The 25,592-nt window shown below is 43.2% G+C and overlaps 1 protein-coding gene across 1 annotated transcript in view; it reads left to right on the top strand.

The window, feature by feature from the left end:
- The first annotated feature begins 2,179 nt into the window (after positions 1 to 2,179).
- OAS2 (2'-5'-oligoadenylate synthetase 2) overlaps positions 2,180 to 25,592 on the top strand; it is a 32,907-nt gene continuing 9,494 nt past the window's right edge. Inside the window, exons 1-5 of the mRNA XM_010368755.2 lie at positions 2,180 to 2,569; positions 10,679 to 10,949; positions 19,574 to 19,752; positions 21,833 to 22,068; positions 22,583 to 22,727. Of these exons, the coding sequence (XP_010367057.1) occupies positions 2,393 to 2,569; positions 10,679 to 10,949; positions 19,574 to 19,752; positions 21,833 to 22,068; positions 22,583 to 22,727 (1,008 nt within the window). The 5' untranslated portion in view covers positions 2,180 to 2,392. The remainder of the gene's footprint in view (positions 2,570 to 10,678; positions 10,950 to 19,573; positions 19,753 to 21,832; positions 22,069 to 22,582; positions 22,728 to 25,592) is intronic.

The following is a 25,592-nucleotide window of genomic DNA, read 5'->3' as shown; positions in this document are numbered from 1 at the left end:
CTCCCTACCCACCTTCTTCCCTTGAAGCTAGGTGACCAAAATAAACTTGCAGTTTTGCTCCTACCCTTGCCTAGTCGCTGGTTCTTTTGTACCCGCTCTGGTGGTCTTAGAAAAACAAAACAATGGACTCAAATTGTTCAGGAATAAAAATACTCATGAAGGGCTGGGCATGGTGGCTCATGCCTGTAATCCCAGCACTTTGGGTTGCTGAGTTGGGAAGATCGCTTGAGGCCAGGAGTTCAAGCCCAGCCTGGGCAACATGGTGACATGTTGGTAGAAACCCCCGTTTCTACCAAAAAATTTAAAAAATTTAGCCAGGCATGGTGGTGCATGCCTATAGTCCCAGCTACTCAGAAGGCTGAAGTAGGAAGATTGCTTGAGCTTGGAAGGGGAAGGCTGCAGCGAGCTATAATCATGCGACTGCACTCCAGCCTGGGCGACAGAGCAAGACTCTGTCTCAAAAACAAAACAAAACAAAAACCTCCTAAAATGCATAAATAGCAAGAAAATGAGGGGCAAATGTGGTAAAAATATAATGGGTAAAAAGTCTAAGGAAGTTCTTTGTGTGCATCTTGTAAATTTTCTCAGCATTTCAAATTACTTCAAAATAAAGGGTTTTTAAAAATAACAAATAAAGCACAGGCTTTGGGGTCAGGCAGTGTGTTGGTGTTAGAACCTAACCCGACAACTTGCTGAGCAAATGTTTCCACCTCTCTGAGCCTCCATGTTCTCATTTGAAAAAGGAGCCTTAAGACTACTCCTGCCCAGCCTGCCTACCTCTGGGTGTTGCAGTAGAAGTTGGATAGAGGCAGGGAAGGCCCTTAATGAGCATGAGCATTAATTGAGGTTTTCCAGAACCAACAGGGTATGTACATTTATTTTGATGTATTTATTTTAAGGAATTGGCTCATGTGAATGCGGAGGCTGGCATATCCAAAATCGGCAGGGTAGACTGGCAGGTGGGAGACCCAGGAAGGAGTTGCTGCTGCAAGTGGAGGCCAAGGCAGTCTGCAGCAGAATTCCCTCTTCCTTGAGCGAGCTCAGTCTTTATTCTATTGAGGCCTTGAACTGATTGAATTAGGCTCACCACCTTACAGATGATAATCTGCTTTCCTCAGAAAAAAAAGTCTACCAATGTAAATGCTAACCTCATCTTAAAAAATACCTTCACAATAAGGTCTAGGATAATGTTTGACCAAATATCTGGGTACCTGGGCTCAGCCAACTTGACACATAAAATTAACCATCCCAGCATGGAAGGGCCCCGGTCCCCCACCTGACATCTTGAAGATTTTTGCCTTCTCTGTGAATTATTCTTTCTGGGCCAAGGCAGCTGTCTGGGAGTTCTCTGTGAGTTTTGTTTTCAAAGCTCTGGGCACAGGAGTTGCGTGTCTCTCTCCTTTTTGGCTCACGCACTTGGGGCATGTTTTCTTGCCCTTGAGGGACTGGGCAAGTGCCTCATAGGGTCCCACGGCTGTCCACAAGTGTGCTGAGAAACTGGACACACAGAGGCTCCCACCCGCTGACCACTCTGGGGTCTGTGTTTACACAGAAGCAGACCAAAACCTGAGTCTAGTTAGGTCCCTGCTTTGCTGTGTCCCTGAGCAAGTCAGTTTCCTCTCTGGATCTCTTTCTCCTCTGTTCCTCTCCCTGAATCTGAGTTCCCCGGTCACTGAGAACAGGGGGAAAGGGACAGAGCCTCAAAAGATGACCTGTGCCCCCTGCTTCTAAGCACTTTGCAGGTATTATTTAATCATCAAGCTAATCCTATGAAAGAGCTGCTTACAGATGGGGCTTACACTTTCCCAGCTTACAGATGGGGAAATTGAGGCACAAAGAGGGCAGGTGATGTTCCCAAGGACAGATGTCTAGCAGGTATGAAGCCCTCATAATGGGGTTCTAGAGGCTGTTTGGTTAACCTCAAGTTTTGGGGAGCCCTGAAGGGCTGTTCACCATGCTGCAGGGGACAGGAAAAGCCTCTGAGCTTGAGTCAGTTTTGGTTTCCCTGCTGGGGTGCAGGAGTCGGTAAACCTTGCTGTAAGGGGAAGGCGAAAGCCTCTGAGCTTAAGTTAGTTTTGGTTTCCCTGCTCCGGATGCAGGAGTTGGTAAACTCGCTGCAGGGGGCGGGGCAGAGCCTCTGAGCTTAAGTTAGTTTTGATTTCCCTGCCCCGGATGCAAGAGTTGGTAAGCTCGCTGCAGGGGCAGGGCAGAGCCTCTGAGCTTAAGTTAGTTTTGATTTCCCTGCCCCGGATGCAGGAGTCGGTAGCTCGCTGCAGTAGGTGGAGAGAGGCCTCTAGACTTCAGTTTCTGTTTCCTGGCTCCGGGCAGCAGCAAGAATTCCTCTGCCTCCCATCCTGCCATTCATTGTCTTGCCGGCAGCCAGCTGAGAGCAATGGGAAATGGGGGGTCTCAGCTGTCCTCGGTGCCTGCTCAGAAGCTGGGTTGGTTTATCCAGGAATACCTGAAGCCCGAGGAAGAGTGTCAGACAATGATCGACGACATGGTGAACATCATCTGTGATGTCCTGCAGGCACCCAAGCAGTTCCCCCTGGTGCAAGGAGTGGCCATTGTGAGTCCAGGGCTGAGGTTGGGGCTATGGGAGGCAGGCGGCAAGGCCGAGCTACTGGGTGCTGGGTGCCTATTATGTGTGAAGCGCACACTTGGGTGGGATGTGGTGTAGGAGTTTCAGGCTCTGGAGCAGGCTCTTGCTCCAGAGCTGTGTGACACTGGGCAGGCTACCTAACCTCTCTGTGCCTCAGTCTCTGAATCTGTAAAATGGGGAGAGACATAGTACCCACTTCAGAGTATCGTAAGGCTTGAGCACATCACATTCTTAGCAAAAGACTGGCACATAGTGCTCAGTGAACTCACTGTGATTACTCACTGCCATTTTCTTCTATCCTTTCCACAGTACAGAGGAGTAAACTTATGGAGGCTAGAGACTTTGGTCAAACTATCCATGTTGCCTTCTGGTTTCTCCGCAGCAAGAAGGAGTGGCTTTCATCAGTTAGAAATATTTGGTTTTGGGGACACAAATCTCAGGACTGAGGCTGAAGATTCTGGACCTCTGGGGAGGAAGGGGGATTGGGGAGGTGCCAGGACCCTAGAATTGGGGGCGTGGGGGTCCTCATGGCCCAATACTACCCTCTTACCCTCCTGCACTGCTGACGTCCCTTCTCTGCTGGTGCCACACTTTTTGGTCTCTACCCTTTGCACACACCAGCTAGTGCTGCAATAAGGAAATCTAGACATATGGTGGTCCCCAGCCCTGGCCCAGGTCAGGAAGCTAAGGTGAGTTTGGTTACCAGCTGTTGTCAGAACTGGGATTTTAAGCCTGGGTAATTGACTTGAGGGCATGCATGTTTAACCACTACGCTATCCTGCCTCTCAATACTGTTAACATTTTTCCTCACTGAAGTAAAACAGAAAAACTGCCCAGATCAAAGTGTCCAGCTTGATAGGTAACCATAAACAATGTAACTGTGTAGCCCCCACCCAGATCCAGAAACAAAACATTCTCAGCGCCCCAGAACCCTGGGCCCCCAATCCAGTCAATACCTCCAAACCCAAGTAGGCAATCTCCTGACCTCTAATAGCAGAGACACGTTTTGCCTGTTTTTAAACTTTTTATGAATATAGGGTGACCAACTATCCCAGTTTGTCCAGGATTGGGGTGTTTCTGGGATGTGGGATTTTGGTGCCAAAACTGGGAATGTAAACCAGGATGCATGGGTGACCCTATATAAAAGGCATCATGGGTTCTGTGTGCTTTAGTGCATGGTTTCTCTGTCCGAAGATGTTTATGAAATTTATGTTGTGGAGTGCAGTTGTTTATCTTTTCATTGTTGTGTCAATTCCATTGTGTGAATATACCACATTTGTCCATTCTACTGTTTTTTATTTTTACATAATTGTACATATTTATATGGGGTACATGTGATAGTTAACACATGGATACAATGTGAAATGATCAAGTCAGGGTAGTTAGGATATCCGTCATCTCAAACATTTATCATTTCTTTGTGTTGAGAACAGTTCAGATCTTCTCTTCTAGCTATTTTGAAATAGATAATAAATTATTGTTAACTATAGTCACCCCATTGTGCTATCAAACACTAGAATTTATTCCTTCTATCTAACTGTATGTTTGCATCCATTAACCAACTTCTCTTCATTTCCTTCTCCACTCCCCAGCCTCTGGTAACTATGATCCTACTCTCTACCTCCATGAGATCAACTTTTTTTAACTTCTACATAAGCACACGCAATAATTGTCTTTCTATGCCTGACTTATTTCATTTAACATAATGACCTATAGTTCCATCCACATTGCTGCAAAGGACAGAATTCCATTCTTTTCGTGTCTGAATAGTATTCTACCGTGTATATATATTACATTGTCTTTCTCCATTCATCCTCTGATGGATACGTTGGTTGATTCCGTATCTTGGCTTTTGTGAATAGTACTGCAATAAACGTGGGGGTACAGTTATCCCTTTTTTTGGATAAATACCTAGTAGTGGGATTGCTGGATCGAATGGTAATGCCATTTTTAGTTTTTGAGAAACCTCCATACTGTTTTCCATAATGACTGTCCTAATTTAAATTCCCACCAACAGTGTGTAAGATTCCCTTTACTCCAAATTCTTGCTAGCATTTGTTATTTTTTGTCTTTTTGATAATAGCTATTCTAACTGGGGTGATATGATATCTCATTGTGGTTTTGATTTGCATTTCCCTAATGATTAGTGATGTCAAGCATTTTTTTCACATACCCATTGACCATTTTGTATGTCTTCTTTTGAGAAATGTCTAGTTCCTTTGCCTGCTTTTTAAATGGGATGGGTTGTTTTCTTTGCTGTTGAGTTGTTCAAGTTCCTTGTATATTCTGGATATTAAACCCTTTTTGGAAAAATAGTTTCCAAATATTTTCTCCCATTCTACAGTTTGTCTTTTCAGTCTTGATTGTTCCCTTTGCCATGCAGAAGCTTTTCCATTTAATATAGTCCCAATTGTCTATTTTTGTTTCTGTTGCTTGTGCTTTTGAAGTCTTAGCCACAAAATATTTGCATAGACCAATATCCTGAAGCATTACTCTTCTGCTTTATTCTATTAGTTTTATTGTTTCAGACCTTACATTTAACTCTTTAATCCATTTTTTAGTTAATTTTTTATAAGATGAGAGATGGGGGCCTCATTTCATTCGTCTGCATGTGGATATCCAGTTTTCCCAACACCATTTATTGAAGAGAGTATCCTTTCCCCAATGGTGCTTTCTCAATCAGTTGACTGTAAATATGTGGCTTTGTTTCTGGGTTCTCTATTCTGTTTCTTTTGGTCTATATGTCTGTTTTTATACCAATCCCATGCTGCTTTGGTTACTATAGCTTCATAGTATATTTTGAAGTCATGTAGTGTGATGCCTCTAGCTTTGTTCTTTTTCCTCAGTATTCTTTCTGCTATTTGAGATCTTTTGTGTTTCCGTACAAATTTTAGGATTGTTTTTTCTATTTCTGTGGTATTTATAAGGATTGCATTGATTCTGTAGATTGCTTTGGATAGTATGGCTATTTTAACAATATTAATTCTTCCAATCCATGAGCATGGGATGTCTTTCCATTTGCTTGTGTCATCTTCAGTTTCTTTTATCAGTATTTTGTAGTTTTCATTGTAGAGATCTTCCACCTCCTTGGTTAAATGTATTCCTAGCTATTTTTTGTTAAATACTATAAATAAGATGCTTTCTTGATTTCTTTTTAAGCTAGTTCATTATTGATGTGTAGAATATGTTGATATTTCAGTATGCTGGAATGGTGTGTTGATTTTGGTATTTTGATTTTGTATCCTGCAACTTAACCAAATTTATCAGTTCTAAGAGGTTTTCTTGATGGAGTCTTTAGGTTTTACTATATAGAAGATCATGTGGTATGCAAAGAGCGGCAATTTGACTTTTTCTTTTCCTATTTGGATGCCTTTTATTTCTTTATCTTGTGTGATTGCTTTGGCTAGGACTTCCAGGATAGATGTGAAAGCCTTTCTCAATTCAGTACAGTGTTAACTGTGGGTTTGTCATATATGGACTTCATTATGTTGCGGTATGTTCCTTACATGCCTAATTTGTCGAGGGTTTTTAGCATAAAGGGATGTTGAATTTTACCAAATGTTCTTCTACATCTACTGGGATAATTACATGATTTTTCCTTCATTCTGTTGATGTGGTGTGCAAATGTTCAACATTTATTGACTTGCTCATGTTGAACCATCCTTGCATCCCTGGGATAAATCCCACTTGATCATGTGTTATCTTTTTGATGTGTTATTGGATTTGGTTTGCTAGTATTTTGTTGAAGGTTTTTGTGTCTATGTTCATCAGGGATATTGGCCTGTAGTTTTCTTTTTGGTTGTCTTTGGTCTGGTTTTGGTATCAGGGTAATGCTGACTTCATAGAAGGAGTTAGGAATAATTCCCCAATTTTTTTGGAATAGTTTAAAAAGAATTGGTGTTAATTCTTCTTTATAAGTTTGGTAGAATTCAGCAGTAGAGCCATCTGGTCCTGGGCTATTCTTTGTTGAGGAACTTTTTATTACTGATTCAATCTCCTCACTCTATTGGTCTGTTCAGGTTTTCTGTTTCTTCCTGGATCAATCTTAGTAGGTTGTATGTGTTCAGGAATTTATTCATTTCCTCTAGGCTTTCCAATTTATTCACATATAGTTGTTCACAATAGTCTCTAATGATCCCTTGTATTTCTGTGGTATCAATTGTAATGTCTCCTTTTTATATCCCTGATTTTATTTACTTGGGTCTTCTCTCTTTTTTTAGTGTACTTAGTCTAAGTAGTGGTTCATCCATTTTGTTTATGCTTTTAAGAAACCGACTTTTCATTTTGTTAATTTTTAGCCTCTATTATGTTTAGTTCTATTTTGATTTTTATTATTTCTTTTCTTCTGCTAATTTTAGGTTTGGTTTATTCTTGCTTTTTTTGTTTGTTTTTGAGATGGATTTTTGCTTTTGTTGCCCAGGCTGGAGTGCAATGATGCGACCTCCGCTCACTGCACCCTCTGCCCCTGGGTTCAAGTGATCTCCTGCCTCAGCCTCCTAAGTAGTTGGGATTACAGGCATGCGCCACCACACCCAGCTAATTTCGTATTTTTAGTAGAGATGGGGTTTCACTATGTTGGTCAGGCTGGTCTCGAACTCCTGACCTCAGGTGATCCACCTGCCTCAGCCTCCCAAAGTGCTGGATTTTCAGATGTGAGCCATATGCCCGGCCTTTCTTGCTTTTCTAATTCCTTGAGATGAACTGTTAGGTTGTTTATTTGAAATTGTTCTACTTTTTTTATGTAAGCATGTATTGCTTCAAACTTTGCTGTATCCCTTAGGTTTTGGTATGTTGTGTTTCCATTTTCATTTGTTTCCAGAAATTTGATTTCCTTTTAAATTTCTTAATCAGCCCAGTGGTTGTCCAGGAGCATGTTGTTTAATTTTCATGTATTTGTACAATTTCCAAAGTGCCTCTTGTTCCACTGTGGTCTATATCCATTGTGGTAAGTATCCATTAAGATACTTGACAGTATTTCAATTTTTAAAAATTTGTTGAGACTTGTTTTATGACCTACCACAGGGTCTATCCTGGAGAACATTCCCTGTGCTAATAAGAATGTGTATTCTGTAGCTGATTAAATAATCTGTAAACATTCATTAGGTCCATTTGGACTATAATGCAGACTAAGTCCAGTATTTCTTTGTTGATTTTCTGTCTACGTGATCTGTCCAATACCAAAAGTGAGATGAACTTCCCAGCGATTATTGTATTGAAAGCCTCCCTCTCTCTCTCTGTTTAGTTCTAATATTTGCTTTACATATCTCAGTGCTCCACTGTTGGGCGTATATATGTCTATATATATATATACACATGCTTATATCCTCTGGCTGAATTGATCTCTTGATCATTAATTATAAAATGACCTTCTTTGTCTCTTTTTATGTTTTTGACTTGAAGTCTACTTTGTCTGATATAAGTATAGCTACTCCTGCACACTTTTGGTTTCCATTTGCATGGAATATTTTTTTCATTCCTTCAGATTCAGTCCACATGTACCTTCACAGATGCAGTGAGTTTCTTGGAGGTAGCACATAGTTGGACCTTATTTTTTATCCATTCAGCTTGTCTATATCTTTTAACTGGAGAATTTAAACTGTTGTTTAATTCAGGGTTGTAATTGATAGTAACAACTTACTCCTGTCATTTTGTATTTGTTTTGATTGTTTTGTACATTCTTTGTTCTTTTCTTTCTCTTTATTGCCTACCTTTCCAATTGTTGGGGGTTTTGTAATGATAACATTTGACTCCTTTCTCTTTGTCATTTGTGTATCTGCTCTACCAGTGAGTTTTATACTTTTGGGTGTTTTCATGATGGTAGACATCATCCCTTTGCTTCCAGATGTAATGCTTTCTTAAGCATTTTCTGTAGAACTAGTCTAGTGGTGATGAATTCCCTCTGTTTTTGCTTGTCTGAGAAAGGCTTTATTTCTCCTTGATTTTTGAAGGATAGCTTTGCTGGGTATAGTATTCTTGTCTGAAAGGGTTTCTTTTTTCAGCACTTTGAGTATCTCATCCTATTCTCTTCTGACCTGTAAGATTTCTGCTCAGAAATCTGCTCTTAGTCTGAGGAGGATTCCCTTATATGTGACTTTATACTTTTCTCTTGCTATTTTCAGAAATCTATCTTTGTCTTTGACTTTTGACAGTTCGACTATAATATGCCTGGAGAAGACCTTTTTGGGTAGAATCTATTTGAGAATCTTTGAGCTTCCTGTATCTGGGTGTCTAAATCTCTTGTAAGACATGGAAAGTTTTCAGCTATTACTTCGTTAAATAGATTTTCTATGCCTTTGCCCATCTCTTCTCCTAGATCTTTCCAAATTTAAATATTTGATTGCTTTATGATTACCAATATGGCACATAGGCTTTCTTCACTCATTTTTATTTCTTTTTCTCTCCTTTTGTCTGGCTGGGTTATTTCAAAAGACCTGTCTTCAAGTTCAAAAATTCTTTCTTCTCCTTGATCTAGTCTATTGTTAAAGCAGTGAGTTGTATTTTTATTTTATTCATTGATTTCTTCAGTTTCAGGAATTGTTTGGTTCTTTTTAACAATATCTATCTCTTTGTTGAGTTTCCCATTCAGAGTATGAATTATTTTCCTGATTTCTTTGTATTGTTTATCTGTGTTTTCTTGTATCTTACTGAATTTCTTTAATATCATTGTTTTGGATTTTTCTTAGTCATTGCATAGATATAATTTTTTGGGGGGATCTGTACTGAAGAATTATTGTGTTCCTTTGGAGGTGCCATGTTTCCTTGCCTTTTCATGTTTCTGTGTCCTTACATTGATATCAGCACAGCTAATATAACAGTCACTTCTCCAATTGTATTTATTGGCTTTCATAGGGAAAGACATTTTCCTCTGCTGGGCATGGTGGCTCATGCCCATAATCCCAGTGACTCAGGAGGCTGAGGTGGGAAGATTGCTTCTGGCAGGAGTTTGAGGTTACAGTGAAATATGATTGTGCACTACACTCCAGCCTAGGTGACAGTGCAAGACCTTGTCTCTAAAAAATTAAATAAAAATAAAATAAGAAGATGTTTCCTGTAGATGTGTCTATAGTGTTGGTTGAGTGGAGCACTTTGGCTTTGATTCTGTGTGCACACAGTTAGTGAAGCCTCCAAATGATTTCATTAGCATCAATGTTGTCTGTGAGTTCCTCAGTGTCTGACACTGTAGTTGTTGACGGAGTCTGTGGAAAGGCTGTGCTGGGAACAGGGACATCAGGCAGGCTGATCTTCGAGCACTAGTGGTGACAACAGTGTGCCAGGCATGCTGGTCCTCAGACCCCCAGGCAGTGTATGTGGGTGCCAGTGCTGGTGTGTCCAGGTGGGCAGGGTTTTAGACTTCAAGGCAACATGTTCAGGTGCCAGTGGTAGCAGCAGTGGACTGAATAGGCAGATCCTTGGGCCCCGAGGTGGCCTGTGTGGAAGTGGCAGCAGCAGGCCAACCTTCAGGCCCTCAAGTGGTGTACACAGGCATCAGTGATGGCAAGCTGGGTAGGCTGGTCCCCAGGCCCTTGGGAGACACATGTGGTCACTGGTGGCAGGCAGAGTGGGCCCATCCTTAGACCTCTGGATGGTGTGTGCCTGTGCTGCTGGTGGTAAACAGGATGGGTCAGTCTCCTGGCCCCTGGGCAGCACATGTGGATGCTGGTGGCAGGTGGGGCAAGCCTGTCCTCAGGTTCCCGGATGGTGCGTGCAGGTGCTGGCAGCAGGTGGGACAGTTTGACCCCTATACCCCCAGATCCGCACAGGCACCCGCAACAATGGTGGGTGGGGCAATCCTATCCTCAGGCCCTGGGACAGTAAGCACAGGTGCAAGTGGTGGCAGGTGGGGCAGTTCAATCCGTTTCTTTTGTCAATAGCCATTTGAGTCACCTCCAGCTTGGGGCTAGCATGAAAAGTGTTACTATGAGCATCCCAATCAGGTCTTTGTGGGGCAAATGGATGCCTGCCACTCAATTTTAAGACCATTTTTGGCTTTTACTTGAGTTGAGAAGTACCACTGCCTGCTAGAGATCCCTGTGACCCCAGAATCTAGTCTCACATCTGCTTCTTTGTCACTGGCAGGGTGGCTCCTATGGACGGAAAACAGTCTTAAAAGGCAACTCCGATGGTACCCTCGTCCTCTTCTTCAGTAACTTAAAACAATTCCAGGATCAGAAGAAAAGCCAACATGACATCCTCGAGAAAACTGGGCATAAGCTGGAGTTCTGTCTGTACACGAAGTGGATGAAAGACTGTTGCGAGATTCAGAAGTCCCATGATGGCTTCACCATCCAGTTGTTCACAAAAAATCAGAGAGTCTCTTTTGAGGTGCTGGCTGCCTTCAATGCTCTTAGTAAGTATTCCTGGGTGTTGGGGGAGAAAAACCAAAGAAGGGGGTGCCAGATAGCCCCATGCAACCTCTAGGCCATGGGTGACATAGATACCACTGCTGCTTTCAAAAAATGGGAGACCATAGACCCTCAGGAGAGAAGAATCCTTTCTACCCTGGACTCACTCTCTTCTCTAGAACTAACTTCTCCCCCATATCCTGATTGTCTTTGGAGAAAATGTTCTGGATTCTAGAATCTAAGGCAGAGCCTTTTAAGCCATACTGTATACATAAATCACCCAGAACCTTGTTAAAATGCAGATCCTGACTCAGAAAGTCTGAGTCAGGGCCCAGGATTTCATATTTCTAGCCAGCTCCATGATGAGCTGCTAGTCCGCAGATCACGCTTGAGGGTGTTGACCAGAGTCAGTGTTGGTTAGAGTGAGAGGATGAGGCAGACATCTGGGAAAAGTCCAGCTGGGGGAAGCATTTGAAGTCTGCCTTCCTACCAGGTCAAAATCAAGGCAACAACCTTCCACAGATAACTATCAAAGCTTGAGGGGTGCCTTGAACCCAACTCGTAAATCCCCAAGACCTGTCTACCTCTTGTGTCTCCTGTCTCAGCAAACATTCCCACACTCTTGCTTATTGTTAAAGTAACCTCTGCTCACCAGGCTTCTGGTTTAATAAAAGATGGCTAGAATGACTCCATCTTAAAGTGAGTAGCTAGGCACTCACAAGGAACCTACAGGCTTAATAGTTGGGTCTGAAAATAGCCACAGTCTAAGCTGACCACCAACTATAACTGCAGAATATTTATGGCCATACAAAACATCTCCCACTAAGCCTACAAAATGTCCAGATGTCCTAAAAGTACAGCCCACTTAAAGTCAACACTAATGAGCAGGCTTAGGTGGAAGGATTAATGGTCATCAATACCACTGTCAAGAAGAAAGTTCTTAGCCAAATTGAATTTAATAGAGTTTAACTGAGCAGACAATTCACGACTCTAGAGGCCTCCCGAGCCAGAGTAGGTTCAGAAAGTCTTGAACACAGTCATGTGGTGGAAGAAAGATTTATGGACAGGAAAAGGAAAGTGATGTACTGAAAAAGAAAGTGAGATACGGAAGCAGCCAGACTGGTTATAGCTCAGCACTGGCCTTATTTGAACGAGATTTGAGCAGTTGGCCACCTTTGATTGGCCAAAACTCAGTGATCGGCACAAGAGTAGGTTGCAGTCTGTTTGCACATCCTTTTAGGTTATAGTTCACCATGTACAGAGAAATTTTAGACCAAACTTAAAATATGTAAGGAGGCAGCTTTAGGCTAAACTTGACTTAACAGCACCAATAGCATCTACCTTTAGTGAGCACCTCTGCACATTCCAATTTTAATTATAATTATAGCTCCTTAGAGTTTCTTATAAACAAAGACACTAACAAAAAAATGGCACATTCTTCCTCCTCCTTTCTGAGGACGCCCTACCCTGTAACAAAGTAGTTTCTAATAAATTTGCTTCTTTCACCATAGTCTGTGCTTGCCTTGAATTCTTTCCTGCATGAGATCCAAGAACCCTCTCTTGGGATCTGAATCAGGACTCTCTTTTCCAGCAACGCTATCACCTGTAAACCAAAAGTATCTGAGACAGGTCTCAATCTATTTAGAAAGTGTATTTGCCAAGGTTAAGGATGTGCCCATGACACAGCCTCAGGAAGTTCTGATGACATGTGCCCAAGGTGGTCAGGGTACAGCTTGGTTGTATACGTGACATGGTTTGGCTGTGTCCCCACCCAAATCTCATCTTGAATTGTAGCTCCCACAATTCCCACATGTCATGGGAGGGACCTGGTGGGAGGAAATTGAATCATGGAGGCAGGTCTTTCCCATGCTGTTCTCAAGATAATGAATAAATCTCATGAGATCTGATGGTATCATAAAGGGGAGTTCCCCTGCACAAGCTCTCTCTGGCCTGCCACCATGTAAGACATCTCTTGCTCTTCCACCATGATTGTGAGGCCTCCCCAGCCATGTGGAACTGTAAGTCAATCAAACCTCTTTCCTTTATAAACTACTCAGTCTCGGGTATGTCTTTATTAACAGCATGAGAACAGACTAATGCAATACATTTTAGGGAGACATGAGACATCAATCAATGTATGTAAGAGGTACATTGGTTTGGTTTGGAAAGGCAGGACAACTCAAAGTGGGGGCTTCCAGGTCATTGGTAGATTTAAAGATTTTCTGATTGGCAATTGATTGAAAGAGTTATCATCAATAGAAAGGAATATCTGGGTTATGATGGTAAGGGATTGTGGAGACCAAAGTTTTATCATGCAGCTGAAGCCTCCAGGTGCAGGCTTCAGAAAGAATAGATTGTAAATGTTTCTTATCAGACAAGAACCTGTTCTATCACTAATTCCAAAAAAGAGGGAGGTATCATGAGGAATGTCCAGCTCCTCCTTCCCATCATGGCCTGAACTGGTTTTTCAGGTCAACTTTAGAATGGCTTTGCTGAGAGGAGGGGTCCATTCAGATGATTGGGGAGCTTAGAATTTTATTTTTGGTTTATACACCTAAGCCAGGATTGTATCTCCAACTCCCCCATCTCCTCACTCACAGCCCATCACTAAGTCCTTCCAGTTCTGCCTAACTTGCTCCTAAATCTGCATCGTTTCTCTCCCTTCCCACTGCTACTTCCCTAATCAACGTCACCACCAGAGATGTGGTAATGGCTTCTTAATAGTCTCCCTGACTCCTCTCTCTACCCTGCAGCTGGTGCTCTCTTTCCATGCACACATATCATTGTGTCACACACTCTGCCTCTAATAGCTTTTCATTGCATTTAGGAAGTTGACCAAAAATGCCAAACTCTGTAAAATATTTTAAGAGGTTATTTTCTGAGCCAAATATGAAGACCATGACCTGTGACACAATCAGAAGTTCCTGAGAACATGTGCCCAAGATGATCAGGTTACAGCTTGATTTTTATACATTTTAGGGGGACAGAATTTACAGGGAGAAACATAAATCAGTACACATAAGGTATGCATTGATTCAGCCTGGAAAGGCAAGATATCTCAAAGTAGGGTCTTCCAGGTCATAGGTGGTTATAAAGATTTCCTGATTAGCAGTTGGTTGAAGGAGTTCAGCTTAAGAAAAGGGGAGTTGTGGAAGACAAGTTTCTTATTATGTAGATGAAGGCTCCAGGTAGCAGACTTCAAGGACAATAGGTAGTAAATGTCCCTTATCAGACCTTACAGGTGTCAGACTATTAGTTAAAATCTCTCCTGAATCAGGAGAAAATCTGGAAGGGGAAGGGGATTCTCCACAGAATGTTAATTTTTCCACAGGACACAGCTTTGCAGGGCCATTCCAAAATGTGTCAAAGAAATATATTTTGAGCCAGGCACAGTGGCTCATGCCTGTTATCCCAACACTTTGGGAGGCCAAGACGGGCAGATCACCTGAGATTGGGAGTCTGAGACCAGCCTGACCAACATGGAGAAACCCTGTCTCTACTAAAACTACAAAATTAGCCAGGCGTGGTGGTGCATACCTGTAATCCCAGCTACTTGGGAGGCTGAGGCAGGAGAATCGCTTGAACCCGGGAGGCAGAAGTTGCAGTGAGCCAAAATCACACCATAGCACTTGAGCCTGGGCAACAAGAGTGAAACTCCATCTGAAAAAAAAAAAAGAAATATATTTTGGGGTAAAATATTTTTGATTTCCTTTAGGGCCTGTTATCTGTCAAGTGATGCCAGAGTTAAGTTGGAATTTGGTGTTATACTGCTACAAAGAGTCTGTTCTGTCAGTCTTGGGATCTCTACTTTAATGTTAGCATTTGTCAAGTGTGCCTGAATTCCAAAGGGAGGAGAGTATAATGAGGTGTCCGAGTCCTCCTTCCCATTATGACCTGAACTAGTTTTTCAGATTTCTTTGGGGGGTCCCCTTGGCCAAGAGAGGGGTTCATTCAGTAGGTTGGGAAGGCTTAGAATTTTATTTTTGGTTCACAAGGATAAGGATCCAACTCCTCAGCAGGACAGGACTTTGATGATCTGGCAGCCCCTACTGACTTACCTCTCCAGCTATACCACTCACTACCAACTAACTCTTTATGCTGCAGCCACTCTGGCCTTCCCTGAGCTCCTCAAACCCACATGATGCTAGCTCAGCTTGAGACTTTGACCCATACTGTTCCTTTGCCTGAAACATACTTCCCCCAGCCTTTTATTTTTTGATAACTCCAACTCATCCTTTAAATCCTCTGGCTCTCTACGTCTGGGTTAGATCCACTTTCCACATGCTCCAATAGCAATTTGTGCTTTCTACATCATGAGATTTATCACCTTGCAAACCCCAAATATCTGAGACAGGTCCCAGTTAGTTTAGAAAGTTTATTTTGCCGCCGGGCGCGGTGGCTCAAGCCTGTAATCCCAGCACTTTGGGAGGCCGAGACGGGCGGATCACGAGGTCAGGAGATCGAGACCATCCTGGCTAACACGGTGAAACCCCGTCTCTACTAAAAAAATACAAAAAACTAGCCGGGCGAGGTGGCGGGAGCCTGTAGTCCCAGCTACTCGGGAGGCTGAGGCAGGAGAATGGCGTAAACCCGGGAGGCGGAGCTTGCAGTGAGCTGAGATCCGGCCACTGCACTCCAGTCCGGGCGACAGAGCGAGACTCCGCCTCAAAAAAAAAAAAAAAAAAAAAAAAAAAAAAAAAAAAAAAAAAAAAAGAAAGTTTATTTTGCCAAGGTTGAGGACGGGCACCGGTAACACAGCCTCAGGAGGTCCTGATGACACGTGCCCAAGGTGGTCAGAGCACAGTTTGGTTTTGTACATTTTAGGGAAACATGAGACATCAATCAACATATGTAAGATGAACAATGGTTCACTCCAGAAAGGCAGGACAACTCAAAGCAAAGTGGGACAACTCAAAGTGGGGAGAGGGCTTCCAGATCATATGTAGATAAGAGACCAATGGTTGCATTCCTTTGAGTTTCTGACTAACCTCTTCCAAAGGAGGCAATCAAATATGCATTTATCTCAGTGAGCAGAGGGATGACTTTGAATAGAATGGGAGGCAGGTTTGTCCTGAGAAGTTCCCAGCTTGACTTTAATTGCATGATTTTGGGGCCCCAAGATTTACTTTCCTTTCACAACTTACATGGAAATAATTTATTTAGCTTTCTCCTCTCGTAGACTATAAGCTCCATGAGGACAGGTATCATGAGTATCTTGTTCTTCTCTGATCTCTAGTACAATGTTCACCAGTAATAATAGTTGTTGGATGGATGGATGGATCATGATGGATAAATGGATGGAAGGTAAATGGATGGACAAATGAATGTAGATGGATGGATGGATATTAAATATATATATATATATTTATAGATGAGGTAGATAGATGGATAGTCTCAAGCACAAAGCATAGTCTCAAGTACAAGTGCACATATAATCACAAACTTAATTCCAGGCTGGGCACGGTGGCTCATGTCTAGAATCCCAGTGCTTTGGGAGGCTGAGGCAAGAGGATTGCTTGAGGCCAGGAGTTTAAGATCAGCCTGGGCAACATAGTGAAATCCCATCTCCACCAAAGAATTAAAAATTAGATGCGGTGGCATGCACCTATATTCCTAGCTACTGGGGAGACTGAGGCAGGAGGATCACTTGAGCACGGGAGTTCAAGGTTGCAGTGAGCTTTTATCACACCACTATACTCCAGCCTGGGCAACACAGCAAGATCCTGTCAAAAGAAAAAGAAAAAGAAAGAAAAGAAAAGGGGAGGGGAGGAGAGAGGAGGGGAAGGGAAAATTCCCAAGCTGAAACTTAAGCCATCGTTAAACAAATGGGGAAACAGAAAAGCCCAGGTCTTCTAAGCCCATGGCCAGAGTACCTTCCATCACATATAGTTTTAAGGAATTTCTGGGTTACCAGGAACCATGAAGAACGATTAGCCCAGGCATCACTGATAAGGAGGAGACATACAGACATCCTGATAACTCACATTCACAGAAAGGTGGCCTAGCTTGGGGAAACATGTACCAGTTTGGGAGATTAGCAGTTCTGAGTTCTTATCCTGGTCCTACTACTCACTTATGCCTGCCAGCTGTACAGTCAGACTAGAAACTAGCTTCCAGGGCCATTAGGATGCTCACAGGGTTGGGGGTGGGAGCCTGCTTCAAACAGGGGCTGGAGTCAAAGCGGGAGACAAGTGCACTCATAAGTCTCACAGTAAAGTCCTGTCCTCCTGTTCCAAGTGCCATGCTGGAAGACCTGGCCAGAGCGCCCTCTACTGGGCTCATCCCATCATGCAAGGATAATGTGAGTGAGAAATAAGGTCTTCCCCATATGTGCTACCCAGAAGCCGCCACTAGATGGTAGTAGAGCTGCACATTCCAAATTATTACACGCTCTCTTTTCTGCAAGGAAACACAGGGTCACTTTCTGAGAAAAGCAACCTACAGGGGAATTGGTAACTTGTTTTTCTTTTTTTTTCTTTTTTTTTTTAACTAAATATTAGCCTAACTAATCTGGCCTATTTTTACACCAGGTCCAGGCTAGCTGTCTCCAATTCTGCATCTCTTTCCGCTATTGCGTACCACCACAACTCTCCCCCGGGGCCTTTGACCCAAAGCAAGAAGTACCTATTTACTAGACTTGCTGGTATTTCCACTATCCTCATCTGTAAATTAGTAATTGCAATTGCACTTGCCAGAGTTTTGTGAGGCTTGTATGTTTCACTGTACATAAAAGGCTTAGAGTAAACACACCATAAATGTTGGCTATTTATTATCATTATGGAGGAAGATAGGATGTTATTTCTGTCAACCTCCCTGCATGCCAAGTGCCCAGAACCAGGCCTAGGGAGTCAGTAAATATCCATTGGGGTGTATGAAAGGAACAAGTTAGCTGCTTTCTCCTGGTTGCTTATCTAAATGTGTTTGTGGGCCAGGGTGCCGGCTCACATCTGTAATTCCAACACTTTGGAAGGCCGAGATGGGAGGATCACTTGAGGACAGGAGTTCAAGACCAGCCTGGGCAACATAGTAAGATGCTGCCTAAAAAAAAAAAAAAAAAAAAAAAGCCAAACATGGTGGCACACTCCTGTGGTCCCAGGTACTCAGAAGGCTGAGGCAAGAGGATCACTTGAGCCTTGAAATATATTTGAGGGTACAGTGAGCTATGATTGTGCCACTGCAGTCCAGCCTGAGTGACAGAGAAGACTCCGTCTCTAAAAGTAAGAATAATGATGAAACAAACCCAGTAGTCTCATAGACCACTTTTTTGTTTGTTTTTGTTTCTGTTGGTTTTTTGGAGGGGAGATGGGGGGCTCTTTTGTTTTGTTTTTTAATGAACATAGAAATTGACCCTTCTGATCTTAAAGCTTGAAACTTACATTTGTTTTATCTAAGTTCCTTCCTCAGAAAAGGAACCTCAGACCTCTCAAAAAGTATCAAAGAACTGAAACTCACCAGTCACTGCATCCAGACAATGGGATGTCAAATCCCTTATTCCTTATGATTACCTCCTCACCCCTCCCTAATTCCCGTTTTCCTACACATAGGTACATTTCTTCCCTGCTGCATAGAACCCTAACTTTAGTCTGTCAGGGAGAAGGATTTGAGACTGATCTCCCATCTCCTCGGCTGCAGCACCTGATTAAAGCCTTCTTCTTGGCAACACTTGTTGTTTCAGTCATTGGCTCTCGGTGTGGTGAGCAGCAGGACCTAGACTGAACCCCTGGTGTTTCAGTATCAGTAATCAATCAATAAATGTGTTTGTTTTATTTTTAATTTTATTTTGAGACAGAGTCTCACTCTGTCACCCAGGCTACAGTGCAGTGGCACAATTATGGCCCAGTGCAACATCTGCCTCTCAAGTTCAAGGAATTTGCATGCCTCAGCCTCCTGAGTAGCTGGGATTACAGGCATGTGCCACCACGCCCAGCTAATTTTTGTATTTTTGTATTTTAGGATTTCATCGTGTTGGCCAGGCTGGTCTCGAACTCCTGGTGATCCACCTGCCTTGCCCTCCCAAAGTGCTGGGATTACAGGCATGAGCCACCGTGCCTGGCTAAATAAATGTGTTTATAAACAGTGGAGTTCAGCTAGCAAGAATGAAAACCCATTGATTAAACCAGCCTCTGTCCCCAGATCTCCACGGCCCTGCTGCCACCTTGCCTGCCTTCTCAAAGTCCCTGTACCCTGACACTCTGAAGTAAAATATTCACTGGATGGACTCAATGACAGAATATATTGCATGTAAAATATAAACTTTCCTTTCTTCCAGATGTATACTAATTATGCCAACACCAACAATTTTTTAAAGAACCCACTTGTTCCCTACTAATTTGGAGAATTCTGTTTCTCATTTATAATTCCATCTCTTATCCCTCCATTAGGTTCTGCTGATCTTGTCTTGGGTTAACACCATACCGTTTTCATTACAGTCATTTTAGACTACACTTTATTACCTAATGGGCCAAGTTGCCCTTTCCTATTATGTTTTATATAAAGGTACCAGTCCTCTGACTGATTAAACAAGGATCATGTGCTGTTAAACTATAACTGACTTTCATTGTAGAGCAACCCTGGCTCTCTGAGACCAGGTTACATAAATACCAAAGTTCCAATTTCTCTTTCACACCAGGCTTAAATGATAATCCCAGCCCCTGGATTTATCGAGAGCTCAAAAGATCCTTGGATAAGACAAATGCCAGTCCTGGTGAGTTTGCAATCTGCTTCACCGAACTCCAGCAGAAGTTTTTTGACAACCGTCCCAGAAAACTAAAGGATTTGATCCTCTTGATAAAGCACTGGCATCAACAGGTAATTTTCCAACTGTCTACATATGGTTACCATTCATTTCCTTTTTATCGAGATAATTGACATCCAGTAAAGTGCAACAATCTTAGGTGTACAACTCAATGCATGTCTTGCAATCTTACCAGCAACACCCAAATTAACATAGGGAACATTTCCTGCACCACAGAAGGTGCCTCAAGCCCACTGTCTCCCCAGTAATCCTCCCAAACAAACCCCTATTCTAACATCTGTCACCACCACAGATTAGTTTTGCTTGATTTTAAACAATATAAGTGGGATCATACAGTACATACTTTATGTCTGCCTTCTTTTGCTCAACAGTACGTCTGAGAGACTCATTCATGTGGTTGCAGGATCTTGCTCTGTTACCCAGGCTAGAGTGCAGTGGTATGATATTGGCTCACTGCAACCTCTGTCTCCTGGGCTCAAGCAATCCTCCCATCTCAGCCTCCCACGTAGCTGGAACTACAGGAGTGTGCCACCACACCTGGCTAATTTTTGTGTTTTTTGTAGAGATGAGGTTTTGCCATGTTGCCCAGGCTGGTCTTGAACTCCTGGGCTCAAGCTATCTACCCACCTCGGCCTCCCAAAGTGCTGGGATTACAGACATGAGCCACGGCACCCAGCCATCGAAGCACTTTTTCTCACGTTTTGCCATATTCCATTGTATGAATGTAACACACATTTATCCATTCTGCTGTTTTGGGTTATTTTCAAATTGGGGCAATTTTCAAATAGATGATTGGGTCATTTTCAAATTGGGCAATTATGAATTAAGTTACTATGGATATTTTCCTACATGTCTTTTTGTGAATGTAAGCATTCATTTCTCTTGGGCAAATATGTAGCAGCAGAATTGCTGGGCTATCCAGTACACATATATGAATGTTGTGTACATATATGTGTGTAAATATATCAAATATATTGTGGTTTACTTGTTTTTTTGTTTAACCATAGCAAATCTTGCCATATCATTTCCAAAATCTTACCAAATTATACTCCCATCAGCAAGATATAAGTTTCAGGAATATTATCAAACCCAACTGGGGATCTACCCACCCAGCGCAGCAAAACCAAACACAGACTTTGGGATTGCAGTGAGAGAGTGAGACATTTATTGCAGGGAGCCATGCAGGGAGAATCAGGCAGCTCATGTTTAAGAGCCAAACTCTCCGATGGCTTACAGGTAAGTGTTTTAAAGGTGAGGGGACAGAGGTTACAGGCAAAGCCATAAATCAACACATGGAGACTGTAGATTGGTTTGACCTAAAAAGGTGGGACGTCTCCAAGCAGGAGGGAGGAGATGGATGGATGGCTCAGGTCACAGGATTCAAAGACTTTCCGATTTGTGATGGGTGAAATGGGCGAAGCTTATCTAAAAATTTCAGATCAGCAGAAAGGAACGTTAGCTCTGGCTCGTAGGTGTGACCTCCTCCAAGACCCTCAGGAAGAAATTTAGAACAAAGAATGAGGTCAGGGTTCAATCCTCAGTTTCCCCTTATCTGAGGTCTACCTGCCAGTCGATTTGCTTGGTGGGGGCCTGAGTTTCTGAAAATCAACTCAGGGACAGGGACATACTTTAAGATGTTATCTTTAGTTTCTATAGGGAACAAAACATCTTCTGACTCTAGCTTCCTTGGCTACTGTTTTAAGTGACTATTACCTTCCTTTTTTGTTGTTTTTATTTTATTGGGTTTTGTTTGTTTGTTTGTTTGTTTGTTTGTTTGTTTTCACTGCTCCTGTAGACCCTGAATACTATATTTTTGCTTATCAAGTTGCTCATTGACTTTTCAAGGCTAGTAAGGTGCCTGGAATTTCCCTCGAAAGAACTCCAGATTTTCCTTTATTTTTATGCTTGTGGGATGGGGGCAGTGGGTGGCCTGCAGGCCCCTAAGAGAGGTCCCTGCTGCATCCCAGTTGTTCCACATCTTTGTCAAGTCTTGGTATTGTCAGTCTGCTGAATTGTAGGTATTCTGGCAAAGGAGAACGACTTCCTGTAGACCTCTGGTTTCTTGATTTCAGATCCCTGACATGGTAAGAATGGGATCCCCAAATGAGCTGCTACCCTTTTCTTCTCCCACAGTGCCAGAAAAAAATGAAGGATTTACCCTTGCTGTCTCCGTATGCCCTGGAGTTGCTTACAGTGTATGCCTGGGAACAGGGGTGCAGAAAAGACAACTTTGACATTGCTGAAGGCGTCAGAACCATTCTGGAGCTGATCAAATGCCATGAGCAGCTGTGTGTCTATTGGATGGTCAACTACAACTTGGAAGATGAGACCATCAGGAACATCCTGCTGAACCAGCTCCAATCAGCAAGGTGCCAAGCTTCTCATGCCCTATCCCTGTACCTCATCATCCACATGCCAGGCATACCTCTTTAAAATGAGATCTCAGCCTTGCCCTATCAAGCCAGTGCTGGACCAGAAGAATGGCAGCCACCATGGGTGGGAAGGCAGAGGGGTCTGTCTGAAAGAGGGGAAGTCCAGTCAGTGCTTTTCAAGTTCCAAGCCATAGTCACATTTTGTCCCCTAAACAAACACTGGAGAGACACTTCCTCTTATAGAAGGCAGGAGCTAAGAGAGAAAGGGCAGTGGGGGGACAGGAAGAGGAGACTACTTTGTTATTTTATTAATAGAATGTCTCTGTAAAGCAGCAAACACAGGGCCAGAGGGGCTTGATGTTGTAGACAAAATTCCTCAGCAGCTTGGAGGAGCTGCAGGAATCCAAATTCAAGTTGCCAGATTCCCACTCCAGGCCTCTTACCCCAAAACAGATTTTGCCTCCCACAAGCAGCTCAACTGATATTTTTTTTAATCTAATGGAATACATAGGCCAGTAATCTTGGATCCAACCGACCCAACCAATAATGTGAGTGGAGATAAAAGATGCTGGCAATGGCTGAAAAAAGAAGCTCAAACCTGGTTGACTTCTCCCAACCTGGATAATGAGTTACCTGCACCATCTTGGAATGTTCTGGTAAGAGGGTTTTCCAAATGCAGGGTGTTTCATGCTGCAGGAAGGTCTTCCTGACACCTAGGCTAAGTCTTATCTGAGAGTACTCTGTATTAGTTTCCTGTGCTGCTGTTACAAAGTTCCACAAAACAGATGGCTTAAAGCCACAGAAATTTATTCTCTCACCATTCTGGCTATTACAAGTTCAAAATCAGGGTGTTGGCAGAGCCATGCTCTCTGCAGGCCCTAGGGAAGAATTCTTCCAAGCTTCCCGCAGCTTCTGGTGGTTGCCAGCAGTCCTTGGCTTGTGGCTGCATCACTCCAGCCACTGCCCCTGTGGTCACGTGGCCTTCTCCCTACGTGTCTTCTTATCATCTTCCCTCTGTGCATGTCTGTCTTATTGTATCCTCTTCTTCTAAGAACAACAGTCATACTGAATTAGGGCCCAGCATAATGACCTAATCTTCATGAGATCCCATTTGAAAAGACACTATTTCCAGGTAATGCACATTCATTGATACTATAGGTTGGAACCCCAGCATCTTTTAGGGGGACACAGTTCAACCCATCGCACACCATCAAGGCAATGACTATGAAGTGCAAAATGGAACAAAGAGAAAGGGGGATACCCACAGATGCGAGATCTCAATTAATTTTTGCAAGAGAGAAAGCTGGTGAGCAGGTGGAGACATGAAACAGAGCATTGCTCAGAGAAGGGGTTGGCAGGCAGGCCTGTGGATACCAGGACAGGTTCTGAGCTCCATTCAGGCAGGTGCCGGGGGCAAGAGCTGGAAGTGGGGCCGAAACAAGAGAACCAATTAAGGCACCAGCAGTGAAACAGGTGCACTGGTCTTCCCCCTCCCATCCCCAAAAGGAGAGGTAAATCTGTCAACACAAACTCCCCTGCATGCTCAGTGCTTATTAGAGAAAACCCATCAAGAAGAACCTTCCCAGATTAGACCACTGAGCCCTCTCGGCTTTTCTGGGAACCACACTGGGGACAGCTGTATTAATTGAGGCCAGTGGGGCCAACCAAATTCCACACTTCACAGACAGATTTATTTATATCCAAGTTATGGGAGGCGGAATCTACATCCCGTTTGCACAGAAATGTGAAGGCTAACTGAGCAACAATCTGGCGTGTCAATGAAGATGTAAATTAGTTTAGCAAACTTCACAGAGGGTGGGGAGTCTATGAATGGGGAACTTCCCTAACTGGACCCAGAAGGATCAGGACACTCTGAGCAGTCACCCCTGTGCCCACCCTAACCCCTACTTTCACTGGACCCCTGGTCTTTGCTCCCTGACCCCAATTTTCCTGGCTTCTTCAGACAGATTTTTTCAAAAAGTTATCCCCCCAACCTGACATCTTATTCTGAAGCTTTGAAACATTTAAAAAGTTAGAAAAATGGTTCAGTAAACTCCTGTGAGCCCCTCACATAGATGCACCCATGTGCAACGTTTGCTATGTTACAGTTTGTGTGTGCACATGTTGTTATTGTTGTTGTTGTTATCGTTGTTTTTAATCTTTTTTTTTTTTTAAAGAGATGGGGCTACATCTCGCTACATTGGCCAGGCTGGTCTCAAACTCCTGGGCTCCAGTGATCCTCCCACCCTGGCCTCCCAAAGTTACGGGATTACAAGTGTGAGCCACCTCGCCTGGCCCATTGTTATAGTTGTTGTTTATACTGAGCCCTTTGAGAGTAGACTGCCAGACATCTCTTTACCCTTAAATACTTTCACAGGGATCTCTGAGAATAAGAATATTCTCTTCAATAACCTCTATGCCATGATCAAATTCAGGAGATTAGGAGTCATATGTTATTGTCCCAATACAGCCATTGGGATGAGTTTGACAATCATGCCAAGAATGTCCTTCATAGGACATTCTTTTCCAACCCAGAAGCACATGTGGCATTTAGTTCCAAACATCTCCTAAACCATCTTTTGATACTCACTGTGGCTGTTTTTATTCTGCTATCCCATCAACTTCTATTTTGAGAACTATGAGACCATCCCTGTCTCTACAGTTGTTGAAGACAATTAGGCCCAGGAACCACTGCATAAGGAGGTCCAAACATTGGAGGGCTCATGTGCACATACACATGCACACATGTACATGCATACACACACATGCACTCACACACATGCACATACATGCACACACATGCACTCACACCACGCACACGTATACACTCACACACCACAAATATTCTGTCCTGTGGAAGGAGCAGTGTTGGCAATGAATTTACCCTCAATAGGCACCATCCTCAGCAACTATGAGGCCAACTTACAACATCTGAGAACAACCAAGGTTGACCTTCAACTTTCAAGCTGAATGCCCTTCCCCACCTCCAGGTGAGCTAGCCCATCTTGTCTGTGTTGCCAGCAAAAGTACAACATTTGTATAGAACACTGAATTAGTTGCCTCTTACTGCTGTTTTTAAAAAAGCCCTAGGCCGGGCGCGGTGGCTCAAGCCTGTAATCCCAGCACTTTGGGAGGCCGAGGCGGGCGGATCACAAGGTCAAGAGATCGAGACCATCCTGGCTAACACGGTGAAACTCCGTCTCTACTAAAAAATACAAAAAACTAGCCAGGCGAGGTGGCGGGCGCCTGTAGTCCCAGCTACTCGGGAGGCTGAGGCAGGAGAATGGCGTGAACCCGGGAGGCGGAGCTTGCGGTGAGCTGAGATCCGGCCACTGCACTCCAGCCTGGGTGATAGAGCGAGACTCTGTCTCAAAATCACTTTTGCACCAACCAAAAAAAAAAAAACAATATATATGTTTCCTCACCTTTTCAAGCTCCTTGAGGCTGTCCAAATTTCTTGGCCTATGGCCCCTTACTCCTTCTTCAAAGCCAACAGCATAGCATTTTCCAGCCCCCCTCTC

This window comes from Rhinopithecus roxellana, chromosome 10 (assembly GCF_007565055.1).
Source record: "Rhinopithecus roxellana isolate Shanxi Qingling chromosome 10, ASM756505v1, whole genome shotgun sequence".
NCBI lineage: Eukaryota > Metazoa > Chordata > Mammalia > Primates > Cercopithecidae > Rhinopithecus > Rhinopithecus roxellana.
Note: the sequence above shows the minus strand (reverse complement) of the source record. Positions and strands in the feature narration are given on the sequence as shown.